At 41.9% G+C, this 19,149-nt stretch overlaps 1 protein-coding gene across 7 annotated transcripts in view; it reads right to left on the bottom strand.

The window, feature by feature from the left end:
• LOC132985245 (neurexin-3b-like) overlaps window positions 1–19,149 on the bottom strand; it is a 308,979-nt gene that overhangs the window by 67,896 nt on the left and 221,934 nt on the right. For all 7 annotated transcript variants that reach the window (XM_061052531.1, XM_061052527.1, XM_061052530.1 and 4 more), the window contains one exon: window positions 11,341–11,522. In XM_061052531.1, the coding sequence (XP_060908514.1) occupies window positions 11,341–11,522 (182 nt within the window). The remainder of the gene's footprint in view (window positions 1–11,340; window positions 11,523–19,149) is intronic.

Below are 19,149 nucleotides of genomic sequence, written 5' to 3'. Positions count from 1 at the left end.
AAAAATAGAAAATTACTATTTTTTTCCCACTGAAGAGAGAGAGAGAGGAAATGGCTGAGGGAACCAGAGGAGAAGAACAAGAGATGTGGAGATGGAGGACTCGGCTGTCATGTCCTTGGCCGTTTGCCCCGCCGCCTGCCCAGAACGCCTGAGGATCAATAAAACGCAGAGCTACACTCCATAACCTTCACTGATTCAGAGCTTATAATAATTCTATATATAAGAGACGTCCAGAAGGAAATATCTTTTATCCCTATAGATTGCTTTTCTGATGACCCCAGCTTAAAAAAATAGTGATATAGTCCTTTTTGTCTCCTTGTCAATAGAGCTTTGTCATGGTGAGAGTCAATAATGGGAGGATTAAATAAATACACACTCGCACTCGGTAAAATGCACAGGTACTCACTTTCACATTTTCACTCCATCTGTGAAGGAGCTTCGCACTCAAATTTGATCCCCCTCTTTCTTTATCAGCGAGGTAGAGCGAGGGGAGGGGGGGGACTTCTTGCTTAATCCTCCATGAATACATTTGCAGTGTGTACGTATGTGTAAGTGCGTGAGTGTTTGTGAGGGAGCCAATCTGCCACGCCGCTGCAGATATTGAAGGCAGAAGTGTTTTTTTTTGTTTTTTTTGCCGTCTTTCTGCTAGATTTATTCTCTAATGTTGACGTTCATCACTTGAGCAGGATCGCAATCCATCATCCCCCCCATGTCCTGTCGATAATCCGAAAGGGAGTCAATTTGCTAAAATGTGAATCTCATTCTTTAATTTGGTTTAACTCCCCTCCTCCCTCTCCTCCTTACTCCATCTCTGTCTTTTTGTCCTGTGGCGGCTCAGGTGAGAGACAGCAGACGAGCGCAGAGTGGCTGTAACAGGGTGACGCACAGCCTTTGCGAGAGGATTTAGGAGTGTCTTTGGAGCCGAGATGGCACCTCGCCTTGTCTGCGAGATGCACCCCAATCGATTCAAAATCCCTCTGATCTTTCATTAGGTGCTCGTCACAAGCTGTCCCGCTCATCACTCAGCACACACGGCAGAGTGTCTGGAGCTATGGGTAAATAGAGGAAATTATGAAATGACTTTCTGCTGACTGAAGTGAGGGGCTTTTTTTTTTTTATCTCAGAGAACATCTGTCCCCATGGAAAAGGTGCAGCCACTTAAAGATGGAGGTGTGTGCTGAGCAGTAACAGCTTATTGTGACACTCACACGTTCTATCTGTTGATGTTCACAGTAAATAAATATGATAGAACTGCAGACAGTATAACAACTGTGATCATGATTTAAATACTTTCAGACCAGACAATGATTTGTAAATCAATAATTAAAAATGAAAGTCCCTAATCTCAGGAATGCTCCATTGCTTTACTGAATTTACTGTATTAATTGATTTATGAAGCTAAATCATGACATGTTAGCTTGGTGCAGGAGCTGCCGGTTGTAGGAAGTATCAAGTGAAAAAGCTCAGGTGGGAAGCTTTTGGTTTATGTTGATTTTGGCGCCCCCTGTAGATAAAGCAGTACTTTTAGCATTGTTGATTTTTATCCAGTACTTGAATATTTGAGGAGGACTAAAACACAAAAAGGTAGGGTGCAGTTTGGTGACTACTTGGAGACCCACCATGCTGCAACAATTACAGGTATGATTTATTATTACACATTGTTACACAAGTAACCCATCTTGTCATGATGGTGTTGTTTTAATAAGTAGCTCATATGGAAGCATCTATATTAATTTCAGTCTGTTTCATTACCAGCTAACAATTCTTCACAGGAGCTTTAAGTTTTCACTTCTTTTCTTTATTTGCCTCCTGAAAACTCAAAGCTAGCTAGTTAACCACTGGCTAACACATGTATGTGTCAGTCAGGTTTGTCTCTGACTTAAAGGGTTAATCTATCCAACAGCTCTGTGTCGTGTGGCTCTGTGTGCAGTCATAGAGAAGACATTGATGCTCAGTAAATTGTATCGTTTCTACAGTTGGTAAATACAGGCGATGCAATCTGTACGTTGTTGATTTTGAGTTTTAGAAAGCACTTTAGTTGAAAAGTGTGTGTGTTGTTTCTCATTGAAATATAAAGGAAATGCAGCTCTTTCTTAAGAGGGGATTAATGAAAAAGTAATTAATTAGCAGTAGAATAAACTTAGATTTCTTGTGACAAAACAAATCAATGGTTGAAGAACAGAGCTCACTGAGTCCACACCTCTGTTTGTTTAACCTTGGCCTCGACCGGGAGCTTTGGCAGAGGCTTTTTTCGCACTGCAGCTGAATTCAAACAGACTGACTGACCTGCTACCAGCCACAAATCCTACCTTTAGTGTGGAAACAGAAAGAAAGAGAGAGATAAGAAATGGTCAAAGATAAGAGGGGGAAAGGGAATCCGGCTGGGGTGGACTTAGGTTTAGACAACATGTCATTTGGAATTCACAGCCACTGTGCCGAGACCGATCGGAGCCAAGTTTTGTCTCTGATCCTGCTCTGAATTATAAAAAAAATAAAAAATCCCAGATCTCTCTATCTCTCCTTTCTTCGCACCTCTGCTTATTCCTTTTTTTCTCCTCTTTTTTTTTATTCAGCCGTTTGTATTTGTTCTACTTTTGGATGAACATGACGCTCTACACCCCGTCTCTTTCATCTCCTCCTTCTGTCTCTTCATCACTGTGAGAATAGGATTCATGTCCTACCATGAAGCTGTGAAAACACGAGCATCCCCCAGAGGGGCGGCTGTCAGAGAGCAAAGTGAGGAGAGGGAGGCGCTCTGTTTGTTGTTTCTCATTGAATTTTTCATCCTCACCCATGAAATATACATCGCCGGGGCTGGGGCTCAGGCCTCCGACCACACGGGTACATTGTAATAATGTGGCTCTGTTTGTCCAGCGCGAGCAGTTATTGCTGTCATAAAACAGTACAAGGAGGGATGATGTGTGTTTGTGTGTGTGTGTGTGTGTGTGTGTCAGAGCTACATAAACTGTTTCCCCCCAAGTGCCTTTTCGTTGACGTGGATGACTGACAGGCAGAGATGTCCCTGAAGAGCCCTCGTATCATGTTTGGAGTGTCAGTGCCAGTGGTGTGAGAATTTGTTGAAGGAGCCTTTGGAGGTGTGTGTGTTTAAGAGTGTGTGTTTGTGTATATGTGTGTATTCAGATATGTGCATGACCATAGCTGACAGTGAGACAATAAGTGATAAAAGGAGCGTGTGGGTGGGTGTTGAGAGAGTGATAAATAAAAAGTGCGAGAGCGCGTGTTACATATGTTTTTGTGTATTCAAGCATGGGCGGTTTGAGAAATTACAAGACACAAAAAGGATTTCTGTGTAATGTTCATTAGAGTGTGTTCGCCTCTTTTTTCTGTGTTTCTACTTAAAGCGAAGACGCCTGTCGAAGTTGTTCATTATTAATGACTCCGGGCGCTAAACTCTCAACCTCCACTCATGATAATTCAGTGTCAACTCACAAACATCAGCGCAAATAGATCACAAGCAGACTTTTTTTTTTGCTCAGCCCTATCCGCCAAGACGTGACATTTTCCAGAGGAATCTTTATTATCTTTTTTTACTGATCATATTAAGTTCTCACCAGAGCATTATATAAATGAGTGACATAGTCATAATTATTAACTAAAAAAGGAACACATTCATTGCATTCCATCTATATTTTTATAAAAGCGCCATCAATTTAGTGGACTCGGTCCTAAAAAAAAATAAAGTGTAAAAAAATAGTATTCTGCTCGAGCCACACACTAATCTAGATAACCAAAAAAAGAAAACCAGACTCAAAAATGGCCCATTTGGTTGAAGTTCTTAAGCATATACATTCAGTTTTTTTGGGATCGCTGGTAGCCAAGTGGTTAGTGCGCCCCCCCCCATGTGTGGAGGTTATAGTCCACCAAGTTCAAATTCAACCAATGGCTTCTTTCCCGCATGTCATTCCCCACTCTCTCTCTCCCTGATTTCTGAATCCACTGTCCTCTCTCTAAAATAAAGACATAAAAAAGTTTATTTTTTAGTTAATTCTTTGATCTGATTGTATTTAATTCTACATTTAAAAAAGTGTTGTGAAAATAGTCAGCACAAACTCATCACTTCTCTTGAGGCAAGGTAGCATTATTTAATCTGAACAGTGTTCTAATGCATGAAACTAAGTATCACCTCAGTGAATAACCAAGTAAGTGTATTGGCCAGAAGTTGTTACAAATAAAAAATAAGCATTTTAAAAGTGTCACTATTAAATGTAGCGTCAGCAGTTTTTTGTAACACTGTCTTAGGTTGCAGACTTAAAACGATTATGGGCCCAAAGTTTTAGATTCCAATTCTGATAAGCCTTTTTTTTCAAAGCAGACATTTTCACTCAGTCCTGACTGACGTTTTCATTCCAGTAGGGACAGGTGTTACTAAAACAATAATGATGCCTCTGTTCTGTTCAGCAGTGATTGGGACTGAAGTGGAGGTAATGGACTTGTTATCAGCTGAGTTAAAGTTGGACTGGTGCATCTCTTACAGTTTCTGGACATGTTTGAACTCTGTATAGTGGAAACCTGGAAAAAAAAACCTCTTTGTTGCTGAGGCTTTCTAATAGGTTACTATAGCAACTATCACAAGAACACTTGCTTTCACTGTTTAAGAACACATGGTCTGAGTTTTTAATTATTCCAAATTTGCCAATCCTACCTTCAGCTTAGCAATCATAAACACATTATATTAAGTTATAGAACATGCCTGTGTCATGAATTAACATTTTCTAGTCAATTTAAGGTCCTGAAATGACACGGATCACACAGTGGGAGATTGTCTGATTGAAATGTTCTCACACTTCTTAATACTCCTAATGTATGAAGGAATAACAGTCCAGGGTGTACCCCGCCTCTCGGGCAATGACAGCTGGGATCAGCTACAGCTCCCCGCGACCCCGAACGGGAAAAGCGGTATTGATAATGGATGGATGGATGGATGTGCTGATCCCCAGTCATTATGTTCACCTGAACCTTGCCACCAATCAAGCCTGCAAACCAGCTGCTCATCTGCAATCAAGCTACCTACACTCCACAGTATAAAAACCGGCTCAGTCTTTCACTCAATGCCGGATTGTCCAATTCAGGCTTTTTGTAAGCATTTTTTTAAAACTTCATGTTTACTGCATTAACCTTTTAATTTCCTGTGTCCTGATTTCCGTGCTAAGAGACTTCATTATTCGAACACCCAGCTTCAAGACCTTACCTCTGCAACCTTGCCTCTGACTCTGAAGACTTGAGAAACTGAAGAACCAGACACCGGAACCCTGCTCTCATATCTGGGACCTGCCAGCCAGTATCCAATGTAACAGACGTACAATAAATCACTTCTCAACTTCTGTCCATATTGTGGGTGTGTCTGTGTTCTTTACAAAACTGTACCTTATTTCTCTTCAACAGGTTTAAGGATATTTTACGCTCTTTAAACTCAGAAGTAGAACAAATTATACTGGCACTTGAGATGAGCAGTTAAGAGTGTAAAGCAGCAAAACTAAGCTCAACGTGATTGAATGGTGAAAGTTCTTTTTCGAGTATTATCCACATTCACAAATCTGCTCGTCCAAAACTTTGCAGAGACTTCTTACAATGGGGACTGGCAGGAACAAGTCTGCTTAAAATTAATTGGAAACAGTCATGTGTTGAAGAGGCTTATGAAAACAGCTTGATTGTCAAACTTTGACTGTCTTTAACAGCAAACTTAAATGATTCCTTAACCCCTCACACATCAAACCTTGAAGCCCAGATTTGAAAAGAAAGCACAACTGGTTCGTTGTGATCATTCAGGGTTTTACATCTTCTCATGTGAGTACCTTCTGTCGCATGTAAAGGTTTTCCTTCCCACACATGTGCGCTCACCATCTGGTAGCTGGTGTACCGGTTAAGCTCAGCTTGCTGTGGAAAGTCAGTATGTTAACTGTGTCAGCCTCTGGGACGGTGCAGAGTCAATAATCTGCTTTATGGAAATCATAGGAAGTAACCTATGCTACAGTGGGAAATATTGTTGTATATTAATGTAGGCTTGTGTAAATAACAGTAGCAAGGTCAAATGATGCAATCTTGTTCTATTCTGCCTTACAGAAAGACTCATTTATCAACAGTTGCAATAATGCTGACTCTATGCACTGCAAACAACGAGTGGTGGAAACAGCAGTGAGATGTATTTTCCCAACTCTTTATTTCCGAGGGGGGAATCAAATGTGGGTGGTAAGGAAATACAAACTCAAATAAGAAGCTGTAATGCTATCAGAGGCTGTGAGCCACAACCGCGATAATATCTGTCTTTCCCTGCCGAGGTAGGGTAACTTGATAGAGGCAATACATTGCTGGCCTTATACGTGCTGATGCACACAGGTACACATCAAACATCCTATATTAGGTCTGTCAGAGAGAGAGAGAGAGAGAGAGAGAGAGCGAGAGAGAGATGGGAGATGTAGGAGCAGACAGTGTTAGACATAAACACAAACAGACAGAGACGAGGCTGATGGATGGATGGATGTGGGAAGACAGGAGTGGTTGAGGAGCTGAATGAATTATGCATCTTTTCTCTGGCATTAATTCAGTAAAATGTACATGCACCAGTGTATGTATGCATGTAGCATATATGCGAGGATGATGAAAATGAAAACGGCATGGTCGGTGCAATATAGCGTTCACCTTCCAAGGCCTTTCATCTCATTCCACACAACTTGTGTCGGAGTGTCCGCACTTCGGCTTTCAATTATCCAGCAGCTGCATCTTTTCTCCATGTGAATCAGTACGGGAGGAAATATCTATTGAGCGATGGCAGTCTAAGTGTCAGTCTTTTGTTCCTGTATGATTTTGAGAAGGAATGATTTAAAACCTGACAATTGAGGTGTGAATGATTGCACTTACATGTTCTAAGTGAGATTTGACATGAAACCATCAACTATTGTCTGACTTTGATAAATGCCTCTGGGAAGAAAGACACATTTTCAGTACTGCCAGTGTAACCAGTGGTTAGCATCAGATGACTTTCTGTTAAGATCAACAGCAAAGCAAAATTCTTCCCTTTGGCACCATCATTTCTCGGCAGAGTGTCTCAATCATTCGTTTCTGTTGAGTCTCAGGTAAACTGAAAATATTAAGTCACACAGAGGCTTCCCTCTGGCTGACTTCAGCAGCATGACTTTTTGATTATAACCAAAAAAGGGTATTTAAATGTGATATTATATATATATATATATATATATTGCAAACATAAAAAGATGGGACAATGGATAGCCAAATGGTTATGTCGCACACTCCATGTACTGAGGCTATAGTCCTCATTGCAGCGGCCATGGGTGCATATTTTACAACAACACAAGTTTGTGTTTCAAACTTAAGCTGCTCTGTTTGAGCAGTTTAGCAAGTTTAAATGCCACGTTCATACATACATTTGCAGTTAAAGTTTTCTTTGTGATGGCTCAGCATGGAGAGTGGCATATATTCAAGCTACCTGTAACAGAGAATGGGTTGCAGTGCTCACAGGGTCCTTATCTTCAGCTGTCCTGTTGTGATTTTCACCCCTAATTGGAAACCAAAAGAGCTGCCAGACATGAAACCTGACGGAGCGTTCTCCTTCCCAGCCTCGCCCGACTCCGACTTGTCACCTACGGAGTCTCAGCAGAGTTGAGTTCATCTGGGCTCACTGGAGCTATGATGAGCCAGAATTCAACACCCCCCCAAACGATGTTAAAGACAAAAGACAAGGTCTTTCTGGTGGCTGGTGAGCTATGCACTATGTTCCTGTCATGACCTGTGATCTTACCCAGACTAGGACTTCCGCATCATGTCATCCTCCTCTCTCTGTCTTTGCATCTTTTCTTTTTTGCATCGTCTCTAAATTTAACAACTCTGAATTTCCTCACCCTCTCAACAGACGAGTGCTTTGAAGTACAGGATGCATATTGGTTACACTTGCTGCTTCCATAATATCTCTCTTTTATTTACCTTCACATTTTCCCAGCCTTCAGTGATTAAAATTGATGATACATCTTGCACGAAGCCGTGTCTTCAAAGAAATAGAGGGTACTGATTTTCCTTGTTTACACAGACAATGCTGTGGCAGTTTCAAAAATTCAACCCTTAATAAAATTTACCACCAGCAGCACATTTATCACTGGAATGAGGTTACGTCAAAGTCTTCCAAACAGCACAGTTCCTTAAAGTTTGGGCTCTTAATTGTCATGTGTTGTTGTATTGAAGCTACTATTCCTGTAATAACAATAAAAAAATAACTTTTTCTAACTGAATGATGTTGCAGGGATGAGATTCTGAAGGCTTTCTTAATGCGTATGTGTGTGTGTGTGTGTGTGTGTGTGTGTGTGTGCGTGTGCGTCTTGTGTAATCTTTAACCTGCAGTCGTGTGCACTCCCCGGTGAGAGACTGTGCGAGTCATTACTGGCACATCTAGCCCACGGATTAGTCTTTCCTGTCATGGATTTAATCTGACACACACACACACACACACACAAACACACACACACACACACACACACACACACACACACACACACCTCACACCGGAACATACCCAACATACACTTCTACAAATCCCAGCAGTAATGCAATAAGCCTTCCCTTTGACTCACCTTACACTGAAGTGTCACCTGTAATATAAACATCTCTGTGGATTCAGATTATCTTTGACTATCTGCGACGTAAAAACAAGAGATTCCATCCCACAAAGCTCCTCGTCCGCTCCACGCCGCCGTATGAGAACTCGGGATGTAAATGAACATGCAAATGGAACACCAGAGGTTGCGAAATGTCGTGCTCACCTCGGCAAATTACCCCAAATTGCCCCTCGGATTTCCAACCAAGCATGCAGTTGTTCTTAGCAGTTTAAATGTAAACACTACAATCAGCATTTTAATTCATGATTGCCAAACAAGCCGTAAGCTAATCACGGCGAGGAGATAATGAAGAAAGCGAGAGAGAAAAAGAGAGAGAGAGAGACTTAGGAGGGAGTCAGTGATTAGGTCTTGCCTCAAAATGTCTGTTTCTCTCGGCGCTCTGGGCTCTGCATGTTTATGTACGCCTTTTTGCAGTCAGAATAATCTGCAAGCATGAGGTACTTAGGTAAAGTTCAAGGCTATCCACAGACATTCATGCTTCTCTGCATGAATTTTACTTAAAAAGGAAGCGAAAAATGTGCATGATGATACGACTGCAGAAGTTATTTTGTTCCCTTTCTGTTGACTCTACCTTGTCACATATTGAGCAGTCAAAGCTCTTATAGCGTGCTTAATGCATCACGACTTAGGCGTGCTGATTCTAAAGTGGTGACCAAATGATGGCAAAGGCTAAGGTAATGTCCCTGGGCATGTGGAGACCTTTGGTTAGAGATATATCAGGAATGGACAGGCGTAATGCCTTTAACCTTTTCCTCCTAGATTCATTGCCGAAAGCAAAATGCTGACAGCGATGACCTGACGACTGTCATTAGGAGTTGTTATCTGATGACATTTTCAGGTAAGTTCGAAATATCGGCTAATTTAACGGCATTTATGCCACACATAAAACTCACAGAGGCAGATGAGTTGTTTTAGCATCGGGTTAAACTCCATCATATTGCGGGTTTCCTCCAAGAGATCCAATATTCCCACTGCTTCCGAGTCAGAATGTCACTATTCACATTTGTAACATCAGAAGTGAGATCGAGTAGTGGTTTATTTTACTCAAGATGTAGCTTAACCCGCCAGCCTTCCCCTTCTAAATAATCACTCAAGGATTGATCAATTATTCACTTCTCACCTGTGGCAAAGAGCTCGGCTCTCTTCATTTGTTCAAAAGAAGCGTAACTTTTGGATGAAAATGTGACTTGTAGAAGCAGAAGTTTTGATAGTTTAAAGCGGACAATAACCACTGATAATATTCAATAAAACCCACATTGTTTTCACACCCCTAGCTGTCACAATGTTAGAAATATTCACATTGCAATCTTTCTCAAACAAAACAGACAAAAAAAGTCCTCTTTATAGAACATGCTGCTTCTTTAAATGGATTGGAGAAATGTCCTGTTGCTTTTTTTTTTCTCTTTCTATTAATATATTCATTAGCACCAGGAGACTGGTGGAATGAAGACGTCTGCTGCCCCACGTCTCGCAGCCAAATTATAAGAGAAACCCTGCTTGGCTAGCTGTGCTGTGATATCAAAAAAGCTAAATTAAAAATGCATTCCTTTTCCCTCCTTTAGGGGTTCGTGCAATTACTCAGTCAGTTAGCGATGCGGGGAGGCGTTTCCTACAGCCTCCTCGCAAGCTACTGTACATCTTTATGACTTTCTCTCTATGCATGCATTCCCGCTTTTTCCCTCACCTTCACACACACACACACACACACACACACACACACACTTCCACACTCTCTCTCTCTACTGTAAAGGCAGCTCAGAAATGCTTCTTGTTGGCTCTCATCCTTGCAGAGCAGATGGCTGCTTTTCTGCACCACATGGCCGGCACTCAGGAGATGAGGGGAGCTCTTTAAGAAGAAAAAGACTTTCAATCTGCTTTAGCAACTGTAGCTCCTCCTCATCATCATCACATTTTTTTTTTTTTTTTTTTTTGCAAGGCATCAGCAGCAATCTCTTCCGCAGCCCCTCTCCAATCACCGCCTTCTCAACATATCTCCATCCCTCTGTCTTGTCGCTCCACATTCATCTAGCTGCTGTTGATGATTATGTAAATAGTTGATGCTTATGTAAAAGAGTCAAACACAAGGTCGCAAAGTGAGATTATTAAGATGCTGCACGGATGCTCAGTCCACGAGCCAAGAGCTCCAACCTCCAACCTCCACCCCCCCCCCCCACCCCCCCCGGTTTCTATCATGTAGCTCCAACATGTGGGAACACACTGCATATGTATGCAGAGCCGCATTCATTATTCATGCTGGGAGTCAGTTGGAATGGTGGAGAAGAGGGGTTATTCTGGAAGGCGATGGCGAGCAGAGACTTAGAGAAGGAGAGTAAGTTATCCTTTTTTTGTTTTCTTATGGATCTGCACTGTTTGTATAATTCAGTTTGAGCATGATGGGCTGAACTCAGCCTCCGGGCCGCAATAAGAAAACCTAAAGGATGGATTTGCATGTTTGTTTTCTGGTCATCATCTTGTGGTTGTAATTCTAGAGACATGAGTCCTTGTGTCAATAAACATGCTCAGATTCATTGATTGTGATAGCATGGCGCTAGGAAAGGCTAGCAAACAGATCGTAATTAGCTCCTACCAGATGTTTAGCCTCAATCTTAATTAATAACTTAACTACCTTCGGCTGAGGGTATTTGATGTTGAACATGTTCAGTATGGCTGATTTGGTAATGGAAACAGTAGTACTCACGATGTGGAGCATGATGTAGTCACCCAGGCGAGGGGCGCTGTCGATGCGGACCAGGATGCCATCTTTGATTGTAGTGCTGAAGCCCACCGCCAGCCGGTCCGTCCGTGTGCTGGGCCTCTCATTATTGGGCCACGTGTACGTGATCAGACCCCCTCCTTTCCCAAAGATATATGTGGTGCCAGCTGTTGAAACACAAGAAGTAATAAAGAGCGGCTGTTAGATTTGTTCAGGAGAAAATAGACCAGATAAAAAAGGGATAGAGAAGATTTAAATTTTGTGATGTATAAACACACAGTAACAAGACACTAGAGAGCCAAGTGTCTGCACCGAGACGCTTTCAGATAAAACCAGCTCCAAACTACCTCCATTAAGGTCTAACTCGACTGTAATTCCTTTACAGCTACCTTGCCACTGCTGCAATGTAATTATGTGGAGTTCTATTTTTGGTTTTTAATGGTATTCAGCCAACACCACCTTTTGGGTAGAAGTCAGCAGCTCCCCTGACGCCATTCCTGACCTATCCCCGCTTAAATATAGCCGCTTTCCAGGGAATAAGAGCCAGGATGGCCAGAACGGGATAAGTCTCCCAATCCTCATGTATTATATATGAGACCTGCAACCAAAGAACAAAGGCTGGCATGAAGAAAGGAGAGAAAGGGAGCAAAAAAAAAATCGAAGAACCCTGGTTGAGTTTAATTTGACAAATGCAGTGTAGAAAAAAAGGGACTCTGCACCAGTGATGCTGGAGAAGCTCGGTAAAATAACATTGTTTGTGATTACATCAGCCACGATGAAGATTTGTGTCAGATAAGAAGCTCTGCTTGGGTTACGCTCGGCCCTCAGACACTGAATCTGTGGAAGATGTTTGTTGATTCATTTCTTTTTCGAATCAAGTGGAACAGAAAAAAAGGGAAACGTTTCATGATATGGTTGCAGGGTTGGATTCAATCTCAACTTCGAAACATCCCCTAAAGTGCGTCAGAATTAAAGCACTGAATCCTTGAGCTTCTTCGCCATCTTGTCCACATTCAGGCAGAGATAATCAAGAGATCAAAGGCATTAGACCTACAGCAGATAGACGTGTGGGTGGATCAATAGGGAAGACCAAACAGGCTCTTGTGGCCTCAGGTAAGTGGGAAGCATTTGGCCCACCTCGGAGACTGACAGGGGATTGCTAATGAAGTCCCAGAGTTCTTGAATGAATTTATGTATTCGTTTCTTAAGCCTCTGCATTCCTCTCTTCCACATCACTCCCCCCACCCCACCCCGCTCTTTTCAAATCACTTCCTCTCCAAGTCACCTGAACATCTGTTTGGCCTTGTGATGGGTGCCCAGCTGTCTCGCTGTTTCCCCCTATGAAGCGGCCAACAATCTGCTCCGCGGTCCACAATCCCCTGGAGACTGCGGGAACATATGGATGCGAAGGGAATAAAAGAGAGGGGGAGAGACTCCATCCACCAGATGAGCGTCTCTATTTGCCTTCAGGCCCACAAACGGGGCTGCATTTCAGACACCTCAGGTGCCAGCAATGCAAACCACCGCTCTAAGGTCGTTCTATGTGACAGGAAAAATATCTAAACAAGTGAAGCATTCCACGCCTCAAACAACTGCTTTCACTGCTTGTAACTGATAACCCAACATGGCTGGTTTAACACAGACGCCTCCCTCTGAGATTTCTTCTTTTTCTTTCATCCTGATAGAAACAATAAAATCTCAATTGCTCTCAATGACATTGCAGCTGAAGTTTGCATCATGTATCACCTGCCTCAAATAGCTCATATCCTCCATTGCATCTCGACTGGCTGCAACCGAGGCCCTGATGCCATAAAGATGGCAGATAGCAGCCTGCAGCCAGGTTGTACCGGATCTGGCCCCGCTGTCTCATTGCCTCAAAGTTTCTTCTTGCCAAAAGAGTTCGTGCAGACTTGGGATCAGTTTCCCCGGCAAACGAGTAAACTTCGCCTATCTCATCTCACACACACACACTCCTTTTTTTTTTTCTGGAGGGGATGACGATGATGAGCAGAAAAGATACAGGCACCCCGGGGAGCCAATTATCACATTGAAGAGATTTGCTTAGTGTTTCAAGAAGACAATGTTCAGCATGAAACACACACAGGCAGCCACGTGCACGGCATCTGACACACACGCGCGCACACACACACACACACACACCACACACACCACACACACACAGGCAGGAAGCACAGATGCACAAAGTGAGTATAACAGTCTGCAAACACGTGTGCACACACATATACAGCCCGAACGCGATACCTTCTCACATACAATCACACATACAGTGGGTGATTATGTGCACAAGTACAGAGAAGAGAGAGGACGCCCAAATGTTGCACATTTCTCCAAGAACCCGCCAGGCCCAGACTGCACCGGCTGTATTTCCACACAGAGAGGAAGTCCGCTGCATATCAATTTATGCATTCAGTGTGTGAAAACTATCAAGTGTGGCATCATTTCAGATACTCATCTCAAGATTTCGACAGAGAAAAATAACTTTCATGGATGGTTAGCGACTGAGAGGAAATGTAGAAATGTGGCGGCTAGGCTAAACTCCCAAGGTCAAGAGTTCTATCTGAATAACTTCACTAGCGAGCGAGCTACTCGAGTGTGGATATGAGGAGCTGCAAAGAATGCATATCCACGCTTTTGTAGGGAGACTAATTAGATGAAAGTGAGGGTAAGCAATGGCATATCTTAACTTTTCCAGCATATTTTAGCGTGCATACTCTAAATGAGTTCAACAAGCACCTCCTCAGGCGTTAACCTGGCCCCAAACTGTTAATAAACAATGACATGTTCAAGGTTTAGTTTTTCTTCATCTGATATTTAAAAATAAGCTTCACAAAAGCAGGAAAGAAGAAGAGGGAAAAAAGGTTTTCTATGTTAAAATGAAATAAATGCCCTCAGTGGTTTCACTGTTCAGCATCTGTTAGTAGTCTACATTAGCAAAACTATTTCACAAGACTCAAGCAAAAACCTTTCAAATGTGCAAGTACTTATTACTGGTGAAATGGATTACGCTTGATCCGTGGTCTGTTCTGTTCGGGCCGCACATGATCCACGAATGGATGGAAAATTTTAAAACATGGTGTACCCCCGAAAAATTGGTCTTAAAGTTTTTCTGTTTTTGTAACTGTTCCTGTTGCCATTTCTTGTAATGACTTTTCTCCTGTGCATTGTTTAACAGATGGACAACTTACTGCCATCGTTACTGACAAAGTTGAACGTATGACGAGCAGAATTGAAAGCATCCAACATATGTGGTTTTCACAGTCATGACGCCCTTGTGAAATGCTCAACCACAAGGAAAAAAAAAATCAAAGGAATCAAATCTACAAACAGATTACTGCACAAGATGTTATTTTGGTGGATCAGAGGGGACTTTCATCTCCATCTTTGAATAATGCAATCTTGCAATGGCCAGTGGGTATTAGAGGGGAGCCATTTGAAATCTAATTGCAGCATATGGGTGCTCCATTGATTTGTAAGTGCAGTGATGGGAGATATGAAGCCCCATGGAAAAAAACAACGACCAGCAGTGTCTTATCTTTCATTACTCTTACATCTTGGATGCATTGGCTAACATTTAACGACAACGTAGCTTCTGGGAGTGATGGACAAGTTCTGGGGCTTCCAGTGTAGCCAGCGGTTAGCCATATAGGACTTCCTGTCAAGACTTGCTTTTTTAATTTTTCCAGTCCAACTAGCAACAGAATGAAGCTGGAGCTTTGAGGAGACGTCTCAGAGCAGACTGCGAGCTGTGCTTTCATGCAGATGTCTAGTTTATTGTGTTGGGTAAAAAGCTAAATCATCCTCAGATGATTGCTGAAGGCTTCTCAAATGGCATTACGACCAATTATTTTAATAACCCTAACCCTACACTGAGAAAACATCCCTTAACATCATCTTAGCATTCTGAAAAGCTGTAGTAGAAAATTAACCTCGGACTACAAAGAAAAACAAGGTAGATCATAATCACTATTTGTCTTTTGCATTTTTTTATTACACAGACTCTGTGAATAGTTAAGTTCATCTTTGAAAGTGATTAATACAATGATGTGAAATTATTTACATGAGTTTTAAAAATCTACGCTGTTAGTTAAAAATACTGGCATTGCACTGATGCATTACTCTCCAGTGTTTCTGGTGATTCATTGCATCTGCAGTGCTCCTCCGTTTAGAGACAAACTGTAGATGAGAGACTAGGTCAAAGCCTTGGCCTCTATTTCGTGAAGGTCCCCCGAGGCGTGGGAGTGCAGACAGAAGGTCAGGACACCTGTCTGCAAAGCAGAACTATGTCCTGTCCTTCAGGCTCCCCCACATGATATCAAAGAAGGAGAAAAAAAAAGGAGAGGTTTTTTTGTCACGGGGAGCCAGGACTGGCTGAAGGTCAGCCATTTCAATAAGCTTGACCAGCAGGATAATTCTTCACTGAGATAACTTCAACAGAACTCTAAGACAAAGAAACCCCAAAATATTTTACCCACAATATTTACAAGCATGTTTTCCCCGCTCTCCTCAAACACACATTAAAACTGAACATTGCTACAATGCTATCTATACAAGATCAAACATTAGAAGCTATGGTGCACATGTGTTGTAACTGGGTAATTAGATGTATTCAGGTTTCGCACCATGCTGTGATAAAACTCTCTGTTTACAGGCAGCTGGAAAAGACTGCAACTGTCTGTCTACCTGCGCAGCCTGCAGGGAGGCAACGATGGAGAGTGTGTTCTTTTTAACTTTTGTGGGGTGGTGCGTGTGAACGTGTGTTTGGGTGGCCACAAAGAAACAGGTGTCACTGTCTGCAACTCCAAGAAAACAAAGCTGCAGAGGGTAAATGTTTTAAACTGTAACTCTCCGTGTGAGTACGCACGCACACGCTCACACTCAAAGTAATCTGCATAGACACGTACGAGTGTGAACTCATGCACACATCAACGAGCGCATACACACTTCCTCTGCTTTCTCCTTGGCGTGTGTTGTTTATGTGCTTTTATGTCTTTCCCCTTGTTATCTCTTGGGCTTTCTGCAGCACTGGCACCCCAGGGGGGTTGAAGAAGAAGACAAACACGGTTTGATGTGGTCGAATTTTCTGCCATCGGAGAATGAGGGGGGGGGGGGGGGGGGGGGGGAAGAAAGAGGAGCCTGAAAAAAGAATTCCTGAAAGTGAGATGCAAAAAAAAAAAAAACGTAATTGCCTCCTCAATCACATTCAAAAGAAGTGTATCATCACAATGCATTTTACCCTGCCGCGCTTCCTACATGGGGAATTATTAGGCCTGCTGTCCTTCACACAGCCACAATGAGGAATCATTGTCGGAGGAATCAAATTTTCAGATAGCAAGCTGTGTAATCACCAGGATTTATCTCCATTTTACAACCTTTTATCATTTCATAATTCATATTTCCAACTGTTGCCTCTCCCTTCTGGGACACTGTGAGGGACGAGATCAATGATTGAACACTCTCTCTCTCTCTCTCTCTCTCTCTCTCTCTCTCCATCCTCAATCAGACGTCAGGAGCAAGTTTACAGCAAAATGCTAAAACACTATAGATGTTTATGTGTGCAGCTGGACTTTTACATGACATATACGCACATTGCACATCGTACGTATGTCTCATGTCTGCATTGCGGCCTCACATGGCGGCCATGTGTCCCATCTCTCATCATCGACACTGAACAAAATGCAGACTATGATTGATGACGGGCGGTGTTATGTGTAAAAACGGCTGTGTAAAGAAAACAGCCAGCCTTGAATGATTTACACTGTCTGTTTTTCTCTTATAATAAGCTGTAGCATTATCACACTATATGGATTCACGCGCCAAAAAGCAGGGTAATAGAAGTGGCAGAAAAACAGAGTGAAAACAGAGACGGAATGGACAGAGCGTGCACAGGGAAAAGTGGAAGAAGTATGCAGTCAGCCTGGGTGGAATTATGATGTATGTGCTGAAACCAGGCGGTAAAATACATACAGAGTTGGATTGAAACCCACATTGGTTTATGGTTTTCCACCATGTTTTGCCCTTAGCAAAATTGCTATTTTACACTCTAATATTTTCAGCCTAATTAAAATTTATATGTATGTCAGTATATTATATCGGGCTTGACCGCTGGAAGGGAACTTTTATGCTGAAACCTAAAGGGAACTTGATTTATATCAAAAGGTGGCAGAAAACTTCCCGGCAATTACCCAACACAGTCGATTCCATCTTAAAAAGTGATTCCCCAGTCTCTACAGCACGTACAGTGAATTGTATGGATTATTCTATATTGTATAACATTTTATCAGAGTGATATTCTAACTTTATGAGTCAGTGCCCACTAGCAAAAGCAACAAAAAAAAACAGCGATTCAGAGGCTCTGCCAGCCTGCTTTGGTTGCAGAGCAGCTCCAGTGACCAGGATGATAAAGTCTGAGCCGCTGGGCAGCAGCTCCACTCGCTGGGATTGAGCAGTCAGATACAACAGAGGTTGTATTAGTGCTACTGTCATCCAGCTATGCCGGGAGAAGCTAAGGCCCTTTTTTTTTTTGCTGCAGTGAGATCTAGGTCTGACGGTTCTGTTGCAGTTGGCTGTCGGTGCTGTGCAGAGGAGGTGCAGAGGGAGTGCAGGTGACAGGATACCAAAAAAATGTTGAGAAAGAGAGATCATGAACATTTTGTGCAACTGCAACGAGCTACAACAAACACTTTTGTATTATTGGTCAATCTACCAAATAGTCTCCTCATTTATTCATCATTTGTTTGGACTGTGTAATGTATAAAAGGGAAGGAAGTGAACTTGCTTGAGTTGCCTCTATTGTCTGAAAGACCACGATTTTCAGTTTACTATGAAATAGAACAAAAAAATGTTTTGCTCTTTTGTGTGAAAATCAACTTTAAAAAGTATGAATTATCAATAGTTAGAAATTAATACCAATCGATTTGGTTTATTTAATTCTCTGAATTTTCTCTGTGATGGTGTAACACTGGTCACTCAGTTGCCACTTTTTCAGGCACAACTAGCTTAAAGTCATGCAGTAGTCAGGGCAGTGGTGAAATAAAATCTGCCACCATGATGGTTTAAGTTAACTCTCTTTATTTATTGTTGATGCTGTAGAACTGTGTCGCTAGATGTTATTGTAATACCTTGTCCACAACGTTTTTATTAGTCTGTGTAGAACAAACACACATTTCTTTGTCTTGTTAAAAACTCTTATGTTGAACTATTGCTTTTTGTTGATTTTGGCGCCCCCCGCGGACAAAATTTATTTGCTAAGTTTGTCCTGTACATGCATACGTAGACAACGTATCATCCGGTTTTCTTTCAACTGCCAAAATGTATCATTTATTAAGAATCTTTACTGTCGAAATTAATAAAATATCTCTTTCTGCTGAGTCATGTTTTTCACCTCTTCTGACACCTACCCTGCAGCAGCGGTTTGCAGGCATTACACATTTTTCACATACAAATAATCAATGTTTATGTCCCTGGTCTGGTTTGCTTTGTAGACCATAAAGGGGTATCAGTAGTAATTTCAGTCTTTTTATAACCAGCTGAAGAATCCTCAAAGGAGCTTTAATTTAGACGCCAAGATGAGATCGGTACTTTTATTTACACAGATTTGTTGGCATCAAATATAATGTTTTTTTGAAAGTTAACTCTCTTCAGGTTAAATACCTACTCAAATTAACCTCTCATGGTAACCTCTCAGGGTTTTTAATTTTTAATCTGTCATGTAGTAAATTGAGATTTCTGTTTCAGAAGCTGTCCTTACAGCAGTTTTTCAAATGACATATTAAG

This window comes from Labrus mixtus, chromosome 12 (assembly GCF_963584025.1).
Source record: "Labrus mixtus chromosome 12, fLabMix1.1, whole genome shotgun sequence".
Lineage (NCBI taxonomy): Eukaryota > Metazoa > Chordata > Actinopteri > Labriformes > Labridae > Labrus > Labrus mixtus.
This window is presented reverse-complemented; position numbering and strand designations above follow the sequence as displayed.